The sequence below is a fragment of the Harpia harpyja genome, chromosome 14 (assembly GCF_026419915.1).
Source record: "Harpia harpyja isolate bHarHar1 chromosome 14, bHarHar1 primary haplotype, whole genome shotgun sequence".
NCBI lineage: Eukaryota > Metazoa > Chordata > Aves > Accipitriformes > Accipitridae > Harpia > Harpia harpyja.
The window spans coordinates 26,564,069-26,586,222 of record NC_068953.1 but is presented as its reverse complement, the minus strand read 5'-3'; the positions used below and the strand labels follow the sequence as shown (position 1 = coordinate 26,586,222).

Sequence of the window (22,154 nt, the reverse complement as noted above, 5' to 3'; positions counted from 1 at the left end):
CAGCATGGCAGAAAAAGTTTTGAAAAAAGAAAGAAATATCCATCTCAGTTAACCATCGGTGAAAAAAGCTTTGAGAAGCTGGAATAAAAAATATTTTCTGTTAATATAATCAGATTTTACCAGCAGGGGCTCTCTGGAAATCATAGTCCTGCCAGTGCTGCAGTCAGCAAAATAATCTTCAGGGCGAGGAGTCGGCCTCTCAGCATTTCAGCAGGCACAGGGCAGCCAGCTCGGACCCCAGCAGCACGGTGCTCCTCCGGGACGCACACAGCACTCCCGTCAAGTGGTGGCCATAAATAAAACTAGGGCAGGTAAAACTGGAAATAAAAGAATGTCCGTCCTTTTGACAAAACACACATATATGCTCACCCACACCTTTCAAAATCATAGCATTTAACTCAGGATTTCTCTATACACATTAAAAGAAAAGGCAACACACCACTTCATAAGGTCACTTTACATGTACTTTTGCATCCCTGTATCTTTGGCTACCCAAGGCTGTAAAACATCCTCTGATCATTTTACTACAAAACTATTAAACCTGAAAATCTAGAGAGTTAAAAAACGTAGGTATTTAAAAAGATTTCGGTATTTAAAAAATATAAAACACGGTACATCACTCCACCTCATTCATTGAGCACAGCGTCAGGCGAACACACACTGATACTCTGAATGCCAAGAGGGAAGGCGATGCTGTGATCATTTCTGCTACACGTTACCACAAATCAGATCCATGAGGTCTTAGACGTACAGTTAAATGCTGCCACACCAACGCAGGCCCCTGGCAAGGTACGTACGCATTGCCAGAAGCCTTTTTTAATTCAGTGCCAAAAATTTTGTAATGTCTGAATTACTTGGTAGGTTTTCCCTGAGAAAGAGTTGCTGTTGGTTCAATGGCTGAATTTACATCAATGAAAGAAAAAAAAAAGAACATAAAGAACTAGCCAGATGAAGGAATTTCATCCATGTTACCATACCCTGCAATTTTTTTCCTCTGAAAGGAAAGCTTCTTGAATCTAAGAGTCACCTTTTGGCAAAATACTCTACGATATTTTTAACAACTCTGTCTTAAAATAATTCCATTTCCATGGGCAAAGAAAATGATTTGTTTTGAGCCTCTGAACACAGCACTGGAAGAACTCCGAATTTCCTCTCCATGTGCTGAGGACGCCTGGTTCCAGTCATGAGAACAAAAAAAGCATGGTCATAAAAAGGTGGGCAGCTATTAAATTAGGTAGCAATTAGGACTGGTATAGGAACTGAGAAAGCCAGAAATACATCAAATATTAGCAGATTTACATATCACCCCTTATTACCTCCCTAAATATCTGCTACCACATGCTGCTGGGGCTCTGTCCCTGCCAGCTGCATTCTGCTCTGGAAACCGTACTATCTGTTCTTGCTGTGACACTCACTTATAGATCCCATTATAAGGGCATATATGCCACTTACTTAATCAAACAGCTTCATCATACTATATAACGTACTGTATTCACTTTGGGGAACATTATGTGAATACTGATTGGCAAAATTTGGCCCATATTCTTATTCTTACTAATTGCAATTTACTTCAGAAATAGACCCACTGATTTTGCTTTCCCAGCACAGCAATTTTTCTGGTTCTCTCTTCAATACTTTCACACACTTATGCCCAACTTAGCTGCTGACCTTCAATATTCAAGGTAATTGTTAGTTAATAAACTCCTTTAAATGATCTAGCAACTGGGAATGAGTGTCAGCCGACAATTTTTTTTCTCTGAACCACAAAGTCTTTGTATCACGTATTTACCAAAATTACTCTTGCAATCTATTCATCTTTTTAACCTTGATTTTAATTTTTTCTAGTCATCCGTTTAAGCATCTCACAGAGACAACTTAGGACTGGCACCTGAGATGACTCCTGCTGTGTCACTTTTCTTTGCCATCTCAGAATGTCTCACTATACACATTATTGCTGGCTATTAATTTTTAAGATAGCTTTATATTCCTTACTAACAACTTATTTGTCAAAAGATAAAAAAGATGCTGCTGCAATCACAGGTTCTGTGGAAATATAACATCTGAACATTTGAAAATGAGGACAGAAGCTTGTTTCTGAGGGATTATATTTCCTTCTCAAATTCTACACAGAAACAAGTTTCTCATCCTTTCCCCATTGTCTATATTGTTTGGATAACACATATTTCTAATTTATAAAAAATAAACAAGCCCACCAACCAGGGCACTACCATGCATTATTCCAGAGGATGATGGAAGATATCAGCCTGAGTAATTTTCATGCTTTCAAACTTTCTTTTCACCTCTAAAAGGCAGAATAATGCAGATCACTTTTAATGAGAAGCCCTGTGTGTGGCTTTCCCCACACACTACACAGCAACCAGGCATTTACGAGTTCATGTTCTCCCTGCATCATCACCATATTTTGTCATTTTTCTACAGGGTTGACTTTTGCCCATAATGCTGGGCACTTTCATGTGGTGAAGTCTCTTGGCTGCCTCATTAACTCTGAATCAGTGTGTGCCCTTGCATTTTACTGTATCATTTCCTCCAGCATTCATTATGCTGCAGTTTAAACAGCCTCTGGCTAGAAACTTCTTAAAACATCATGATGAAATTACTTTCTCGACAACATACAAGTCAATTATAATGTAATTAAAAGATATACTAATCTATTCCCTTGTCTGGTAATGGTATCTTGGTTAAGATCATCCAGTGCATACTTGTATGGTATCCATGAAATCTTTTGCTATAAATTGTGAGCTACTGTCCACAGCACCTGTTTTTCTGTGCAAGACGCAGGAATTATGATACCTGTTCTCTTCTAGCTTTGCAAACACGAGGAATTAAAGTGGTGCAAGCTGGTTTGAATCTAGGGTCTCCACTTTTCAGTGCTTGACTCCCCAGGCATTGCAGGAGGGTTTTCTGTCGCTGGGCTGGGAGGATCTGGAAGAAACCTGGCACCTGGAAGGCGTATGCTCTTGCCTGGCTGCCCTCCACCATATCGGACTCCTGGTTTTCAGCAGGACCCTCCCTCTGAAAGGGAAGAGCTAGGCTCCCTTGACCTCACTCTGCTCCCTACCTTTACCCTATTCCCTTTCCATCCCATTTTCCTCTTCGCTGCAATGTCCATCTTCACCACCTCCGCGTGTACCAGCCGGGCCCTTCTGTCCTTGCCCACCACTTGGCAAACAGGTAAGGACCCGAAGGCAGCGTCCTACTGTGCCAGGCAGCAGAGCCAGGCAACTCCCCTGCCCCCCTGCCAGCCGTGCTCACAAAATGAGTTCCCAATGTTTATGCATTTAAACACACGGGCTCAGCAGTTCCCTTCACCCCCTCCTTCAGCCCGCTCCTAAATCCTCCCGCTCCCCTCTGCCCTGCGGCACCCCTCCCCACCCTCCTGCGCCCCGGGGGTTTGGGGACGAGGGACAGGACCAGGGAAGGAGAAGGGGACAGGCTACGCCTGCTGGGAGAAGAGGGCATGGGGCTGAAGGACAGGGGACTGCAGAGGGTCCGGACCTTCGGGGACAGCAGTAGCAGCCTGAGGAAGCCACTCCTGCGAGAATCACAGCCCATCGGGTTGGTGGTGCATCAGGAGGAAAATAAATACTCATCAGGTTGACATTACGCAGCCCATCCCATGTTCATTAGCAGTGCTAATGGGTTTCAGCAGCCCTATGCTACTCTGCATACTTGCAATTCAACACGCTGCCCACAGCCATACGTTGAATGCTAAAAGTAAAATAAAGCTTATGCAACTGAGTAACGAAGAACGGTTAAGTGAAGTGCCCTGTATTCCTAATCACTTTAAAATATTTTTATTGTTACTATGCAATGTCAACATAAGGTTAAAAAAACCCCAGAATGAATCCAACAGCTGCACAGAGGTTGGATTTAAGTGAGATTTCTCTGCAAGCTAATGTGCATTGTATATGTTTGTCTAAAATAAACTGTTAGAACAGCCCCTTTGCAGCTCAGACAAGGATGGAGAGTTGTGAGATACACGTCCTTCATCACCACTTTCCTTCTAGGGCCAAGTCCCTTAATTTACTTGAGCTTCAGCTTTTTTGTCTTTAAAACAGAGATAACTTCTGCCTGCAGTGATGCTGTGATGCTAATCCATCTGGTATTTGCCAACACATGGAAGACCTTATTCTAATAAGTGAGACGTACAGAAAGCAGGACAACATGAACCAGTGCTGTCTATATTCTTCCTCGCAGTCCTACCCAGTTTCATTTTTGGCTATATTCTTCCTCACAGTCCTACCCAGTTTCATTTTTGGCTAGAAAAGTAGGTCAAAACACTGAGCAATAGCTGTTTGAGGGAGAAAAGCAACTTTTAATTTATTTGGGTATAAACACCCTCCTTTTACCAAATCAGAACTCTGAAAGCAGACAGGCAGGGTAACTGGGGACTCTCCAGAGGTGAGCGTGAAGGCAGCACCTCCTCTCAACCTGTTCCTTAATCAGCAAAGGTTCAATACAAGAGGAATAATTCATGTGGCCAGCAATTGATTCTTGCTCGGGAAGCCCCGGGGGAGAATTTTAATCATGGAAAGCTCACCTTCTTCTGGGACATGCTAAACCAGGAGGGTCGTTCCTTCTGAATGTCTTTTGGGCAGATTACAATGCAAAGCTTGGATGCCCATCTTGTTCTCAGCACACACTTTGCAGTTCTGGGCAGGACCTCTGGCTGTGGGCATACGCTGCCCCTGCAGCTTCCCCCTGCCACATACAGTAATTACTTTCTTTTCATTAATTGGTCTTAATGCATGCATGCACATCCACAAATGAAGCGACCCACTGCTGAGAGTACAGCAGTTTTGGCTTGGAAGTCACGCTTGCCTGGGTTTGTAAAGCCGACAGCCCACTACCACCAGCACCAGCTTCACCCAAGCAGGAGCAGGAGTATCCGTGGGGTGTAAGCAAATTTTGGGGGGCTCAGCTTTCCCCAGCAAGTTGCAGGGGTTGTGCACGCCGACTGCAAACCGAGGCAGCCGGGGCAGTTAGCTGGCGTTTCTGGAAATGAACACACCAGCAAAAACAGCATAATGATGGTGATATATTAATGCGGTACCAATGTCAATGACATATTACCATCAATTTCAGCAGGCAGTATGGCTGATTTATAAGCCAGTATATAACCAAATATAGAACAGGAGATGTTTGGAAAAACACGTATGTGAAATAGGCATGACAAATAGAAAAGCTTTATTAAGGGATGATTTCTGTGATCTCTCTCTCTCAGGACAGTGATATTTTAACATCCTCATCCAAACAGGAAAACAGATAAACAGGCTGTAAACTTGTCTTGTCACTCCATGGTTTGTGCTTTGGCAGAAATGACTGATGATTTCTGCACATGAGTGAAATGTTTTAACTTATACCTCTGACTGGGGTCTGCTAGGGGAAAGTGGTCACCTTACAAGTTACTTTGGGGGGACTAATCAGAGGGATAAATCTAGTATGTAATAAACCCCATTGTCTGAGCAACCCATTCAATCCGACCGATTGAGATTCTTACAGGAAATACTTCAGCACACTATCTGGTAATGCAAAAAAATGCAAAACAAAGTAAGAAAAAAAGAGGGGGTGGGGGGGAAGTCTTCATGCCTAATTTGTCACCTAAGGCTGATGAACTCCAGCGTGAAAGCTGAAGAAAGTTAAGTGCTAACCTGTAAATAGTTCAACCAGGCAAAAGTGAATATGCAGTTGGCATTTACATTAAAAGCTCTAGTCTGCACGTATCTGTCTCCTCATTCCCTTTAAAAAGAAGATTTTCTTACCAAAAAGGCCTCAGCCTTATCTACCTAATACAGGTGGTGGTTTTAGATACTGTGCTACAGACTCAATTTGGACACTTAATGCTCTTGGCTCATTAAGATCATGAAGTCAAACTAGTCAGAGATAAAATCAATTAAGTTTGGCAAAATCACTTTTAAGGTGCCCTGTGTTTTTCCAATTATCACTACAAGTGTCCATTATGGATTATATAACACAAGTGAGTATTTATGACCTTAAGCACTTAATGTGGCCCATCTATGTCTATCTTCAGCCCAGGCTGACAGTCACGATCCTCTCCGCACAGTAAACACACCAGCGTACCATCAGCCTCCTACCTTGGCTCCATCCACACTGATAATCCGATAGCTGTTTCTCGTGCTGTCATAGAAGTAGGAAACAGTTACAGCCTGCTTGCTTGCGGGAACCCAGTTCTTCTTCGTGCTGGGGTCAATTTGGAAGACATGGGCTCTGGTGGTGAAGATGGGCTGTTCTCTGGAATAGGGAGGGACAGGAGAAATGGATGCATGAGTCTGCAGAAGATGAAATGTCCCGGAAGCCCAGCCTTGACCAGGCATGTTGAAAGCACATGACAGAGAGTGCCTGGCAATCCCCCAAGTGAAAAAGCAGAGCAGTGACACTGCTGAGCCACAATCCAGCCTTGGGTACCTCTCCTTGGCATCGCTAAGTGACATTCAGCACCCTAAAGTTACTGCCGTAGCCCAGGAAGCATTGGCTTATTTCTCCTCATATACTAACTCGGTACCCACCTTTCCTCAAAATATTTATTTCCAGGAAAGGACACTAACAGGCATTCTTCCTTTCCCCATCCACATATTTTGCCAAAAGCAACAACAAGCCCCCCACGGCTGGATTTCCTCCTGCTGCGCATTCCTGTGAACCGCTACCTACAACCAGGGTTCCTCTGCGGATGCACCAAGGACTCCAGTGACCTACAGGCACAGCATAATTACTGAAATATTAATCTCTGTCCTTAGAATCCCACTGTTCTGTGGATGTGTATGAAAATTTCATCAGATGCAAACCCAGCCAATCATCCTGGGGAGTGAGGGGGAAAAGAAACACAATGAAAACCCTGTGTTGATATACATGCCTTTCAGTTCAGCTCTCAGTGGATGACGTACTGCCCCTGACACCCCATTCCTAAACACCAGCCCCCCTCAGATGTTTTTTCTCATCAAGAAAATTGTGCACACAGTGGAGGGGTTTTGTTTAATATTCCACATGTGACAGTGCAAATCACATGTAAAAGCAGAGAAGATGCAGGACCAAAAGAACAAAACATGATACACACAAAGTCATCTAGGTTGAAGATCATAATTAAGACTTTCTTAAAAGCCATAAAACTAAATTCACTTCCAACTATACCTTTAATCCAAATTTAGAAATAAAAGTGAACTGTAAATCAAGCTCTACTGTGCTTTTATATACATTTTTATGCTTTTAGTTCTTAAATGCTACAGTATGTAATGGTCTATATTTAAGTGTACCACTCAATATATTCTTATCACATACAAAATATTATATCTTGAATAGTTACACTTGGCAGAATTATGACAGGATTCAAAAGCAATTGTACTACAATAGTTACCACCCAAAAATGTTTACCACATGGAAACTGAAAAGGCTGCCAGGCTGAGTTTTGCACAAAGCAAGTGAAAAGAGGTAGGTGAAAGGCCAGAGAGATCTCTTGCTGTCATATGCTATTCTTTCCTATTCGTACAAATAATTCTACTATTCTCAGTCCCATAGTTTTGGAACTATGTTTTTATTAAGATTTCTATAATCTTCAGCTCCTTGTATATCCACCAGTGCATTTTTAGAACAGAACAACTTCAGGTACTGTATATAGGAACTGTATCAAACATCACACATGATCTTGACTGTTGCAGTTAAATTAAAATCGAGGGAGTAAATTTACAAATATCAAACAGATGAAGTGATTTAAGTGTAGGAAAGATGGAGTGAGCTTGCAAAGCCCAGCAAGGCCTCAGGAGGGAGAAAATGAAACAATGGTTTTCTCCTTGCAAGACATATGCAAAGTTTTACAGTTTTCCAGGGGCTGCCATGCAGGTTGCTGGATGGACAGCTGCGCTGAACCCTGTAAAATACTTATATGAGATAAATTGAAATTACAATGGGACTGTCGTGTTACAGCTGTGAAAGAGTAACATTTGCTTCAGCTCTTCCTTACCAGTAGGTCACAGAACCTGACTCTCATTTCACACGCTAAAATTGATACCATCCTCAGCTGGGAGGAAAGAAGGGGCAGGTCTCTGTAACATTTTTTAAATATTTCCATCATCCATTACGCAGGATTACCAGCATAACACCCACAAAGGTCATGGAGTTTGTTTGCAATAAGGAATGCAGGGAAGGGAAGTTTCCCCCAAGCTGCTTACTCTTTTACTCTAAAAATATATACTTTCCCTGAGTGAAGAATAATTTTGAATCTATTTCACGTTTTACTTAGCTCTATATTTTTAGTGGATTCTACTAATAACTGTTCTTGCTAATGGTAATATGACCTATATATTGCAGTCTAAACTTTCAGAAGTTTCCTTCATGCAAACCCATTCCACAAGCAACTTTAACTCCGTTAACTCATCTTAAAAATACCAGAAAACACTGTTAAAACTATACCTGGCCTCTCTGCAGCAGGAGCAGTAAGCATATAAAGTAAATCTGGAGATAATAAAAGTAGAATGACAGGAAAAAACTATCTATCTCCATTTTTTCAGGAGTCTTGTAGCAGCTACTGTTGTCAACAGGAGCTGTATACGTGCACCCAAGTGGATAAATTAATGGATAATGAAGCTCAGGGCTTGAGATAGCCATCTATCCATTCATGTGGGGCTTTTATTAAAAAGTAAAGACTATGTTTCTAATCCTTATGATTAGTAAACCCCCCAAAAGTGCATTTTTTCTTCCTGGATGCAAAGAGCAGCCCTATAGCTCACAGTGATAGTGTCCTAGTTGATAAATTATTAAAAAAAAAGGAAATGCAATGTGTAAATTTAAGCATTTTAACTCATCCAAGGTAAGTGAGCTGTTGGAACTTCCACTGAGACTCGAATTTGGAAGGGCCAGTTGGTTGCTCTCCACGTATGCCTTTGACCTTTCTGCTGTAGGTGCCTCTACAAGGCAGCAAAGCCCCAGGACTGATTTTTGACCCCCTGGAGCCGACAAAGCCCTCCAGGACACAACCTCTAGCAGGGCCCATGAGCCGGCACCGCTGGCACTGGGAGCTGGTGCCACCACGATTTCCCTCACACCACGGCAGGTCGGCAAAGCCAACGGTGTTGACAAACTCCAGTGGTGCAGCTTTATAATGAGGAGGGAAATACCCTCCTTCATTGCATCCCAAAGTCCTTTGACCAGTGAAGCACACTCAGGCAACTATAAAACTGTGGCACTCACCTTTCAAATGAAAAGCTCAGTTAGACACTTTTAAAACACTTACCACGGCCTTACAGAGTTCCAAATTGAGAAGGATTATTCTGCATTACTCACTTGCAACTTTCGACTTTCAAGAGAGCACTTTACCGATAGAGGAATGACTTAGTTTTCCAGGGTTTCTTTCCTTTTCATTTTATCAGAGATTTATCAAGTTTTATGCTTAAAACAACCGCAATGCTAACTTGAAATTCCAGCAGCGCATCCTGCATCGTTTGAGCCACTGTAAGCTGGTGGTTACATGAAACTGCCAGTTTGCCTGGGGAGGCAGGGAGCAGTGGTGCTGCCAGCCAGGCTGTGGACTCATAAATCAGAAGACAAAGAGAATTTATGAATGTTTAAAATCTCATGAATTTTAACCAAAGTTATTAATGATTGATTAAATACTCTTTAAAAAAAAAATCTGTTTAAAAATCAATTTGATAGTAACATCCACTGTTTAGAGTAAAGCTGCTCGAAAAGTAGCAAATGGAGACCTAAATTATACCTAAGTTCTTTGTTTAATAATGCAGATTAAGACAGAAAATGCACTTTGATAAGTTTTTTTTATTATTAAATATGGCCAGCATGTATTATAAATATGATTGCAATTTTCAAGTCATGGTTTTGTGCATTTTAGTTGACTTTTAATTTCCATCCTTGTGTCATATGAGACAAATCTCAAGTAAAAAACAATCATTCTCCATTAATGTAGAAATATGTCATAAACCTTTTCTGAAGAATTTAAAAAGCAAAAACCAAGACTCTGGAGCTAACTAACTGCACCCACAGCTGTGTGAGATACAGTATCACTTTCTGGTTAATTTACAACAATGCTAAATTTTACAAGTGTGTAACTAGCTGCAAGCCCCTGACCCTGGACCCCAACCACGTGCAGGGCCACGTGGAGCCAGCTCCGGCTCCCAACAAGGCACTGATGAGATGAACACTTCTGTATTGGAGCAATCTTTCTGGTAGTAAATACACCACCACAGTGACTCATGTGGGTGCCTGTGGGATCAGCACCCAAGTTTTTGTAAATGTGCAACGTGCCCAGTGCACATCGGGTGGATGCGCTGACTGAGCAGTAAATAGAACAAAGCAGCTCCTTTACTTGTTGTAGGATCCGGAACATCAAACCTATTTGTGACAGGAGCTCTGGTACTCCACCAGAGGCAAAACCACTATTTGCATGTTTTGCTAAAACTTCCATTAACAGATCACATAAAATTTCTGGGATAAGGATTCCTAGTTTACAGGACAGGATTATTTGTTCTCTCCCCACACTAATACCAGACAGCTTTGCATTACATGCCTAATTTACCAACTGGAAAAAATACATTTTTTAAAAGAGCATGTCCTCATATAGCTGCCATTTGGTGGAGGATGCACATGCCTGCAGACAGCATGTCAGCATAGAGTTTTTGGAATGTGGTGCTTCCTGCTATAGGCCAGCGTCATGCACACACTGAGGTTTATACTGCCTGACAGCGCCAGCAGATCTACAGTGATTTGCTACAACAAGTATTAGATAATGAGGATCTTTCAAGAAGGAAGAAGAGTAGGCATGAACACAAAATCCTACATTGTGACATACCCCCCATCACTGGTCATGATACAAAAAATCTTATTTGCTAAATGCAACATGATAAACTTGGTGTCAATAGTTGTTTGGATTGAGTGTCGCTACTACTGTCTGACAGTGCAACAAAAAGAACTAATCTTTTATGTATATCTTCACATATAATGTAGTTCGGAGTGCCGTTTGTATTTATTTATGATAATTCAAAAATAAGCAACGTTGCTAAAAAGAGGAGTACTGTTCCCACCCACGCCCCCCACGCCCCAGGCGTGGCCAGCTGTGCACGCACGGCTCTCCCAGCGGGCCACCTGACAGCTGCCTTCACCTCCTGTGCAAAAGCAGGACGGCAACGATGCCAGCTCCCAAAGCCACCAAGCACTACCTGTGTGTGCCTCTGACTTCTCAAAAATGCAAGCACAGCTCCAAAGGCTAAGAGCACGTTAGTGAGGCAAACTCACGCCTTTGGTCCCAAACAAAACTGAATAAATATATCCTGCCCCTTGAAAGCAGCAAGCTCTCCAGTCACTCTTCCAAGACCCCAGAAGTCACCAAATGTCCCCCTTCAGCTGGCAGCAGTGCTGGCACTGGGGGTCCCATGCCTCGGGGTCTGCAGCTGCCCTGCCAGGCTGCTGCTGCCTTGCCTTTCTAGATTCTATTGTTGCATGATGGTCCCCGAGTTCATGAATGGAGATTCTTCTCCTATTTGAAATACTCATCGCAATGAAAGTCCTGGCAAGTAATGATGCCTAAAAATTACCTGTGAAAATACTGTTTCATTTACCCATAACTCTACTCGTTCACACATGCACATCTCAAACTTTAAAAAACAACCAAGCCCGCTCCCCGAAACACCAAAATCCAAGTAAAGGCAGACCTCTGATGAAGGACGTAACTGCTGCGGGGAGAAGTTACAGTTCCTCCTGTCGCACATGGTAGTTAGCATACCGGTTGCAGTTCATACACCAAATTAATCTTTGCTCAAAGCAAAAGAGAGAGTCTGCTATCCTCCAGCCTGTTACCTCTACATATTGAAGGCTTGTACCATCTTGGATCAAATCTTTGGGGGAAGTAGAAAACCACATGAATTAGCTTCTCAGTGATGACCAAGGATGAAGTTGGAGGACCCCTCCTCGCCTCACCACATGCACTCCAGTCAAGACAAGTGCATCCCCCTTACATTTGCCACAAACAAAGCAAATTTGGCTGCATCAGCCCAGTTCCCGGAGATACTGTAACCTCAATGTCCATCACTGCCCAGTTCATGGCTGGGGTCAGGGAGCAGGATGGCAGGCTGGGCCCAGTCAGCATGGGCAATACGCAGAGCTGGGGAGAGGCGAATGCTAAACCTGCGCATTTTACAGTTGTGGTAGCAGCAAACTGGCATTACGAAAGCAGGCAGCTTGCTCCCTTCCCAAACTGGCATATGCTAATTAATCCAGATCATTCAGATCTCATCAGCTGCAACAGGCAGGTTCTGGTGTCGGCTGCCAGTGTACACAGCCAGCAAAAGTGAAGAGCCTGTTTCAACTTGCAAGGGTGCAAAACTCATAGCGTGAACCAAGCAGGTGGGTAATGGCTCCATTTTACACCTGAGGAAACAGCCATCGAGAGTGAGATGGCATCGCAGGATAACAGAGCCAGTAGCAAGCCCGGAAATAAAATTAAATCGCCTCATTTCCTCTTGCTATCACTATCATTGCAGGGCAGTTTTATACCAGATCCTCTACCCAGGGAAGTTTTTGACTGCGTGAATTTAAAAGGCTAAATCAACAGCTGAATACTCACCATGCAACGAAAGAGACTATTGTAAAAATTAACAGTCTTTACACACCACAGAGAAGCTATCGGTGGTTTTAACAACCGCTCCTACACGATGTGGAAGAAGGTGGGACAGGATGCCAGCCCTGCAAACCACCCGCCTGCAGCCAAGCACTGGTGGCTAGATGCAGGTCTGCCCAGAGCTGCTTGGCTCCACAGGCGTGGGCTGCTCCCCTTTGTCCTGCAGTGCAAACAGTCCTCCTCACGCAGGTACTACCACAGCAAAAATTACTTGGAAAGATCAAGAAGCAACCCTGAGCAATACAGGGCAGGAAGGGTGAGCGCAGAGAGAAGAAGGAAGCCTTACTATCGTTGTACATGAGGGTTAGGAGAACTGGCCCAGAGCGATAGGCTGGGCTAGCAGGGGACAACTGCAGTCAGTTTTTGCTCTTCTTTTTTCTCTCTGTAAAAAAAATAAATATGCAGGCACCCCTTACACTGCATTTGTTGGTACTCTGCTAGCCAAGCCCTGCACTCCCGGGCGGTGTTCCCTGCTGCAGGGTGGAACTGTGGGCACATAGAAGGGTACAGGGAACAACTTCTGAAAAACCCAGACTAGCAGGACAGAAATTACACCATCCCTAAAAAAAAGAGAAAACAAGAAACAGCTATTTTTTAAATATAATTTACTCAAAGCCCTTCTTTTCAGTCTTTCAGCTGCTGAAATTCCTATTTTGTAGGCAGACCAACCTCCTCACAATGAGGTTGAAAAGAAGTGCTGAATTTGGCAGCAGTCCTAATCGAGGGCAAGGTCGTGCAACTCATTCATATAACCACAGTCATGATTCTCTGGTGGCCACTTTATACTAGATTTGATATCAACTCACCTGCAGAAATATATGAAATTCATGCAAAAAATCCACTTTTTAGCTCTCTTCTTTTACAGGCATTATTATTTCAACAGACAGAATATAATTAGCAAAAGTGCTTCTTGCATGTGTAGGAAACATAATGGTTCCAGTTACTTAGACAGAAAAAATTAAGAAAAAAACCTAGCTAGCTAAAGAGGAATTTTCTGTTAAAAGCACAGACATTAATTAAATTCATTTTTGATTTGCAGCTGAATAAGTCCAAAAGAATAAATCTTGAGGACAAAAGCTCTCAGTATGAAAATCATTGTAACATCTGTGAGGTCTCACAATACCATTATGCCTTTATGAAGTCAATATACAAATTAAAAGGCTTATAACTTGGGCAGTGAAAAACCTCACACTTTATTTTTGGGCTATCTCCAGACGGCTATTAAGCTTTCAAGACACTGTGAATAAACACTCATACATAAGTGACAGGAACTGAGAGGACCCTGAACTAGTCCTCCACAGGTAAGGTTATTTATTAGAAAAAAAACAAGTTGAGGCATGTGTGTGTAAAACTGGTTGTGTTACTCTGATTATTTCAGAGATATTTCCTGAGAAGACAGCGAAAGAGGATCCATAAATTTGCACCCTTAGTAATGTTTACATGGCCTCTCATTTGCATAGGCATAAATTCAAAGCCTATTAAACTGAAAAAATTACTTGTACTCTGTTTACCCCCGGCACCTCTCCTACCCTCGCCGACAAATGAGGCCGCATCAGCACATAAACAGACCCCCAAAGCCTTCCTATTTCTTTGAATCGGTTAAAAATTACATCCTCTGGGTTCGCCCCAGCTCCAGTAGAGTTAATGCTTTTAGCACAGCCTCCTCTGTGGCACAATATTTGCATTGTAATATTTCAGTGAGAGATTGCCCTTGTAAAATGGAAGTCTTGGAGCAGAGAGCACCAGTCTGCCGGAGAGGGAGAGCAGCCTCCCTCCGCGCCTCGCCAGCAGCCCGGCGGACACGGGCCCAGGAAACACTGCGTTTCTTATAGCTCCCGGGGCTCTGGCGCACAGGCCTGGGTGCAAGCACCAAAACGTACCCCATGCAGCTGCCGTCAGGAACGATGAAGCGCCAGCACGCACTACCCTTGCATTTTACACGTCGGGGGCTGCCCTGGAAAGCTCTCGGCAAGACCCTCTGCCACAGCACAGGGAGGCCTGGGCAGGAGGGACCCCAGAGGAGCTCGTTATGGTGGGCTGTGCAGCTCGTTACGGTGGGCTGTGCGGGGCTGAGCCAGCCCAGGGAAGGCTCAGCTCACCCCCACAGGGCACACACGGGCCTCCGCTGCTGTCAGAGCGGCCCGACCGAACCCAAACGAAACCACGGCTCTGCAGCTCTGTGCCACCGTGAATTTTCTCATGCACAGGTAAAACACCACGGGGGTTGGTTGGTTTGTTTTACAAAGGAGAAATAAGGAGCCAGTATACAGATCTGAATGGCGTCAAGCTCCTCCAGCACCATCCAAAACCAAGAGGCCGTGCTCCTCAGAGCCCTCATCACCCCACAAGTGCTGCCCTTGCTGGGGGAGATGAAGTGCCAGCAGCCCTGGTCTCTCCTGGGCCTCCTCACCCTACCTCAGACACCACACGCATCTAGAGTTAGCATTGGTAAGAAGTGATCAAAGAAGAGAAAATAATGTAGACAGTTTTGGAGGAAGAGAGTAATTTATTTTGCATTTGTTAACCAGCAGGAGAATCCTTTAGCATGCTAGTGGAGTCTTTATCTTACTATTAATCCTCAGCTTCTGTGTGGCAGAAGGCTGGGGATACTTTGAGGTTGCATGTGCTATTCGGTGTTTATTTAAAAAATGAAGAGATTAAATGTCAGAGAATATATGATCAAAATACATTGTACCTACAAACAGAAGATAGAAGTGAAAGACCATGTGTGTGTTTGTGCATGTAAAACCCACTGATACCACCAGGGCAGCATTTTTATGTTTAGGACTTTTTCTCCTCCCATGCTATAAGAATTTGCATGGCAGATGAGGTTATCTCTGCACAAAGAAATCTGAAAAGTTGATTTTAATCAGTAGCATAATCAAAGCCTCACTATTGCAAAATAATATGATTAAACACTCCATTATTTCAAACGCCACAGAACTAAGTGGATCCTTGGAGTGGAGTACTTTTGTGCACTAATCCATGCATGTAATTATTGATATGCTTTCCCATGCCCTATTCAAATGCTCTCCCCTGAGGCTTTTCTTCCACTTACTTACACTAGGGGAAAAAAAAGCCAATGAGTTCAATTTAAAGAACAAGTTGTATAACTCTTTTTGATCTACTGCCTAAAGGATCAAATAAGGAATTCTACCAACCATAATGTCAGAAGCAAACGATAGGGCTTTGCTTGTGCCGGTGGCCGCCACCACCTGCAGGCAACGCAGGCAGGGCACGGTGCACGCCCTGTGCTGGTACATGCTGTGACCGGAGATGCTGCCAGAGCACCTGGGCTAATAAAACACTCAGGTCTGAGTGCTTTAATAGACTGCAAGGAAAAGGGTGCCAACAGATGGTTTAATACAAGGATGCATGCCTTTAATGAAACTTAAGCATGTAAAAATTAAAAGCAATTAAAGAATAAGCAATTTACTCTGTAAGAGATTAGAAAGATGCAAACCAATGCCCACACTGGGGTTTTGGTACATGTATCAACTTGCCCATGCTGAGAACAGCACTGGGCTGGCAACAGCACTGCCATGTTTAAATAGATTTGTTGCTACCAGCCTCCTTCTAGAGCAAACCACCTAGAAGACAAAAAAAAAAAAAAAAAAATCACCAAATGTAGTCAAGAGCACCAAAGACAGTGTGTTAAAAACAGCAAAGAGAGGTTCCCACACAAGCACATCCCCCATGCTCGCAGCCAGGAACCCCACAGCTGCAGCTGGGAAAGGGCAACGTGTTGGGCACAAATGAGCATGGCTAAAGCCAGTGTCATTCCCCACTCAATGCAGTTTAAATTAGACTATCTGGAAAAAAGCAGATTTCCATTTTCTGGCTATTTTAATAGACTAATAGAATCAACAGAGTATTCTGGTTGCTGCTAACACACACGCAGCACTTCTCTAAGGAACTGGGGGACACGGTTCTTGAAACTAATGTATTTACTAGCAGCCAATAAGATCATGGAATGACACATTTCTGCTTCAAGTTAAAAATACAAAGGAAATTTCAAACATTTAGAAGTTAACATTATTCACTTTAATCTTTAAAAATATAACACCATCTGTTGCCATCAGATTTACAGTACAGATCTCAGATATGTACATTTATTTGTTGGTATAAAAAGCTGTCAGCAACCCCAGTGCAAAAGTGAAGATCCTCTGGTAATCTGCTGAGCTTCAAGAGAGAAAAACTACTAAATCTGAAAAACTTAAGCAACAGGTTATTCATGAGAAACACAGTATCTACAAAACAAAAAAACCATTACTCCCCTTGCCACAAAAAACCCCTACCAGTAAAAACACAAAACTAAATCCCTACAACTTGCTAATACCGCAAACTGTGCATATTTGCAGGTAATATTGGGAGAAACTTATCCCAGAAATTCCTGAACCTCAACAGTCACCTATTTCTGATTCCCGCAGTTCTGCTCCCTTGGCACTTCTGATTTCTGCATGCCAATGCCTCCAACTTTGTGGGTTATGCGAGGTACAGGTTATACGAGTTGTGGGCTATGGGAAGATTAAATTTCAAGTATCAGCATTTTTCATGCAATGCAGGGTCCATAACTACGGGCTATAACGCAAATATGCAAAAAAAATTACACTCATGTCAGCGTCTGACACTCATGTCAGACTCAGAGTCTTAAAAATTAGTGTGGGCTGGCTGTAGAATAAACAAAACAGCACACATTCTTATTATAAACTTATTATGCAAGATGAGTCCAGGTAATATGTAAAACCAAATAAAAAGTTCAAGTTATTTTCTGGATATGCATTAGCCATTACAAATCTAACCCAAATTTTAAGGCAGTAACAGTCGTGAGCAGTCAGGCTAGGACACCCGCTAGCTGGGGCTAGCTTTGCAGGAGCAGTCAAAAGTCAGACCCCTTACAGTGCCAGAACATTAGTAATTTTAAAATAAAAAGGCCTTGACCTTTTTTCAAAAAAATATTCACTCTGCTGAAAAGCCACCTTATCACTTCTGAAGTCAAACAAGAAACCTTAGAAAAATAAAATCTTACCTGTGTGATGCTAATGATCACATTTCTCATGTTTCTAACATTTAGCTTTTTGTGCCTTGGAAGTTAATACAACAGGAAAGGATTTAATAATAATTTTTTCCCCTGTGACATACTCTGTCCTGCTGGTATTTCTTGATCGAAAGACTGCAAGTAAATCTGGCTTTGCCTTATGAAATTAAGGTCTACTAGACATAAAAATCCAATTAGTGCTACACAAATTAAGGCATAACATTTCCTCAGTCTCATTTACACCAATATAGACTTTTTTTTTTTTCTTTCTGTCAAGGGTGAAGGACACAGCTGAATGACGGGATTTTTTCCATCTCATTTATATATTGATTGTAATAAGGCCAGACAGGTAGGCCTATACAAGTGCTGATTCTGTCAGCAGCCAAAGTTGCCAGGACTGTGAATATTGTCACTTATAGATTGATAAATGGACTACATGGACTAATTGTATTTCAGCATTTCTGGACAGATGGCAAATCTTACAGCCATATGGTGATTATTTCCACTGTGCTGAAAGTATATTAACACTTACCAAAATGTTTAAAGCGATGAGATGATCTAAAATTATTTTTCCATGAACTGGGATAAAATCGATGGGCTCGGATGGGCCAGCACGCTGGGGCTGGGCTCTCTCCCAGGATTCCCACTCGGTGCAGGCTCGAGGGCCTGCGGGTATCACACAATTATTGATGAAACCGCCTGTGTAGTGGGTCCTCAGCTGGAGTACAGCACTGTTGTGATAGCCAGGGGATAACATGCCTTGTGTTAGCTATTCTGCGTTGCCCTTATTTAGTTGCCACTATTTGCTGCTCGATATGCCGGCTACCCTATGAGTTGGCAGCACTGATAGAATCATGGAATGGGTTGGGTTGGAAAGGGCCTTAAAGATCACCTAGCTCCAACCTCTCTGCCATGGGCAGGGACACCTTCCACTAGACCACGTTGCTCAAAGCCCCATCCAACCTGGCCTTGAACACTTCCAGGGATGGGGCATCCACAACCTCTCTGGGCAACCTGTTCCAGTGCCTCATGACCCCCACAGTGAAGAGCTTCCTCCTTACATCTAATCTAAATCTACCCTCTTTCAGTTTAAAGCCATTACCCCTTGTCCTATCACTGCCTGCCCTTGTAAAAAGTCCCTCTCTGGCTTTGCTGCAGGCCCCCTTTAGGTACTGGAAGGCTTCTATAAGGTCTCCCCGGAGCCTTCTCTTCTCCAGGCTGAACAGCCCCAACTCTCTCAGCCTGTCTTCATAGCAGAGGTGCTCCAGCCCTCTGATCATCTTCGTGGCCCTCCTCTGGACTCGCTCCAACAGGTCCATGTCCTTCTTATGTTGGGGGCCCCAGAGCTGAATGCAGTACTCCAGGTGGGGTCTCACAAGAATGGAGTAGAGGGGGAGAATCACCTCCCTCGACCTGCTGGTTATGATTTTTTTGATGCAGCCCAGGATACGGTTGGCTTTCTGGGCTGCAAGTGCACATTGCCAGGTCACGTTGACCTTCTTGTCAACCAACACCCCCAAGTCCCTCTCTGTAGGGCTGCTCTCAATCCACTCATCGCCCAGCCTGCATTTGTGCTTGGGATTGCCCTCACCCCTGTGCAGGACCTTGCACTTGGCCTTGTTGAACTTCATGAGGTTCGCACATGCCCACCTCTCCAGCCTGTCAAGGTCCCTCTGGATGGCATCCCTTCCCTCCAGCGTGTCAACAACACCACACAGCTTGGTGTCGTCAGCAAACTTGCTGAGGGTGCGCTCAATCCCGCTGTCCCTGCTGCCAACAAAGATGTTAAACAGCACTGGTCCCTATACCAACCCCTGAGGAACACCACTCGTCACTGGTCTCTACATACATATACTTTCTTTTTCTGGTATTTTTTTCCTAAATCCTTCTCTGCTCTCTGGTTGCAAACACACTGAAGTTATTGTCCTATTTTTAAAGGTAGCCACATACCCACACCTGGCCCATGCAAATACAGTGGAGGACTGCCCAAATCATGGACAGTAGGGTCTGGAGTAGGACTATACATGCACTATATGCATTTAGCTGTCCCTATGTCTGCTCTTGAAAGAGGAATCAACTGCGAGAGGACAGAACTATGCTCCAGCAATCCTGTGAAACAAAACAAACTGGCTGGATGGCGATCAGAGGCTCATCCTGCTCACTGCCGACTGGATAAGTTCTGCAGTGCTACTTCAGCACAAAGCTAGTAGCTCATTGTATTTACCAAACGCAAACAAAGCACTTGATGGATAATACGTCAGGCTGATACACATCCCAGATGACACAACCTGCTTATGGCTGCATCCTTTACTAATACTTTTGCTGTGGGCTTCGAACCTTTTATGAGATTTATGCAGCAGTGAATTCACCCTTCAAAACAATGGAAGAGTATATGCAGGAGACCCGATCCTCTTCTGCTCTAAGTTACCACTTATTTATACCAAACAAATGTGAGCAAAATCAGCTTGTACGTTCTGTCAGTTTTTTTATGCTAGAATAACTTCTATTACACAATTTAAATGATTTTTTTTGCTTCATTTTCAGAACAAAATTCTCAAGATTTGTTTGTTTTAAAATAGGATTAAAAATCATGCCTTGTATTCTGCAGTAATTTGTTTTGAGTGCACTCTCATTGTAGGAGATTCTTTGCTAGTGGAAACAGACACCTCCCTTGCTGGGGCAGAAAAAAGTTTGTGCACAGTTTCCCCTATTTGCCATAAGTAAATTATAGCAAGTCAAGAGCTAGAAACTGCACTCTTCGTAATCCCTGTGATCTAAAATTAGTGCCTGGTGTTAGTATGCAGAATGGATCAAGTACTCAGCCACTGAGGATAAGGTGCCAACTGGTGAGAAATTCTTACTATGCTTTTTGCACATTCACACTTTAGCACCCTAAGAATTAAATCAATTTGACTTGTAAGGCCTCTATTACAGATCTCTCTAAACACAGTTTTCTTTCAGGAAGCTTCACTACCCCTGAAAGGCAGCAAAAGAGCATTTCAGTTGCCCATTTCTCCCTAGACAACTCAGACTAGCCCCGTGTTTTTCCATGTGCCTCCCCAGCCAATGCTTTGACCCAGGCTCAGAGCTGCTGCCGCCCCGGGCACCGGTCAGGCTCCCCTCCCCGCAGGGAGCCGCGGCAGCTCCAACGTCACCGCAAGGGAAGGAGGAGTGCCAAAAGGAGACAGAAAAAGAAAAGAAAGGGAGGAAAAGTAACATAGATCCAAGGTGCAAGGTTTGGAGCACCCTGTTTAACTCATGGAAATCAGCTGTTCTTTTAAGGAATAACAGGCAGCACTGAACCATCCCAAATCGTTCCCAGCGGTCGTGTGTCTATTTTCTCTTCTGGCCAATAATTCAGAGGTCATCCTGTAAAGCAGTTGACAAGCATAAGCTCTTTCCAGTACAACCTCATGTCACTCATGCTAATTTAACAGTTATTGGAAAGTGTGTTGCAAATCAATACAATGTTACTTTGATATTTCACGGGAGAAGCCTCACACAGTTGCACAATATTGCTCTACCTCCTAAGGACAAGGATGCCAATTCATAAGGCAGGGAGGAAAGACCAAGCAGGGAATGCAAAGTGGATTAGATATTTTGATTCTGTTCCAAACTCTACGCTTAAAATATAAAGACTTTGGCAACTTCTCCCCCATAGAATTTGAAATGCTAATTTCTAACTCAATGGAGAAAAGTTCTTGCAAAGATCTGAACAATACGTATGCAGGATTACTGCTCCAAGACTGAAAAATTCACAACAGGCCTTCTCTGTAGAGGGAAAAGCAGGTAACCACAACCACAGGAGAGCTGTTTACCCTAGGCTTCACAAGGAGCTCGGTCCAGCTGAAGAAGGAAGCCCTCCCTACAACCCTCTGCAAAACCACAGGCTTTGCAGAGAATTCTGGGGAGGCAAAGCAGGGAGAGAGAGAGATTGCTGGGAGCATCAGGCTGCATACGACTAAGTCCTTGAAAGCTGATGCATCTTCCATAATATGCAATTTTGAAGGTCTCAAAAAACAGACGCTCAGAACTTTCTGTCCAGGGAACGTCTTTGAGGATCACACAGAAACTTTAAAGGCATTATTTGTCCTTCAGATCTCTCAGAAGACAAAGTGGAATTTTACATTATGCACAAACACCCATTCCCCTGCTCCAAAGCACAGAGGAAGGTGGAAGAGGCACAGAGGGGAAAAGAAACTTCCCCAAGGAAGCATGGACTCACGCACACTTCTGGATCTGCCTGGGAGGTGGTGAGCAGCTTCCCCGTCTACCCCCTCAAATACCTCCCAAACCAACAGCTCCCTTTCTGGAACACGGGATCCGACCCTGGCTCCGCAGCTATTGTGTTTCATTGTAACTGAGATTAGAGACTCAAGCTTTTAATTGAATTTCATTGAATTTGGGTGGGTGTAGCGAAGTGCCAAATCCCTGTTCTCAGTCAAGCCAGTTTCCGTTCCT

General features: G+C 43.5%; 1 protein-coding gene across 2 annotated transcripts in view; it reads right to left on the bottom strand.

The window, feature by feature from the left end:
* Window positions 1–22,154, bottom strand: part of HOMER2 (homer scaffold protein 2) — a 67,051-nt gene that overhangs the window by 36,073 nt on the left and 8,824 nt on the right. The window contains exon 2 of one of the 2 annotated variants that reach the window (XM_052808293.1): window positions 6,117–6,273. In XM_052808293.1, the coding sequence (XP_052664253.1) occupies window positions 6,117–6,273 (157 nt within the window). Of the gene's footprint in view, window positions 1–4,561; window positions 4,644–6,116; window positions 6,274–22,154 lie in introns of those variants that run through there. The other variant, XM_052808295.1, reaches the window with a different exon arrangement.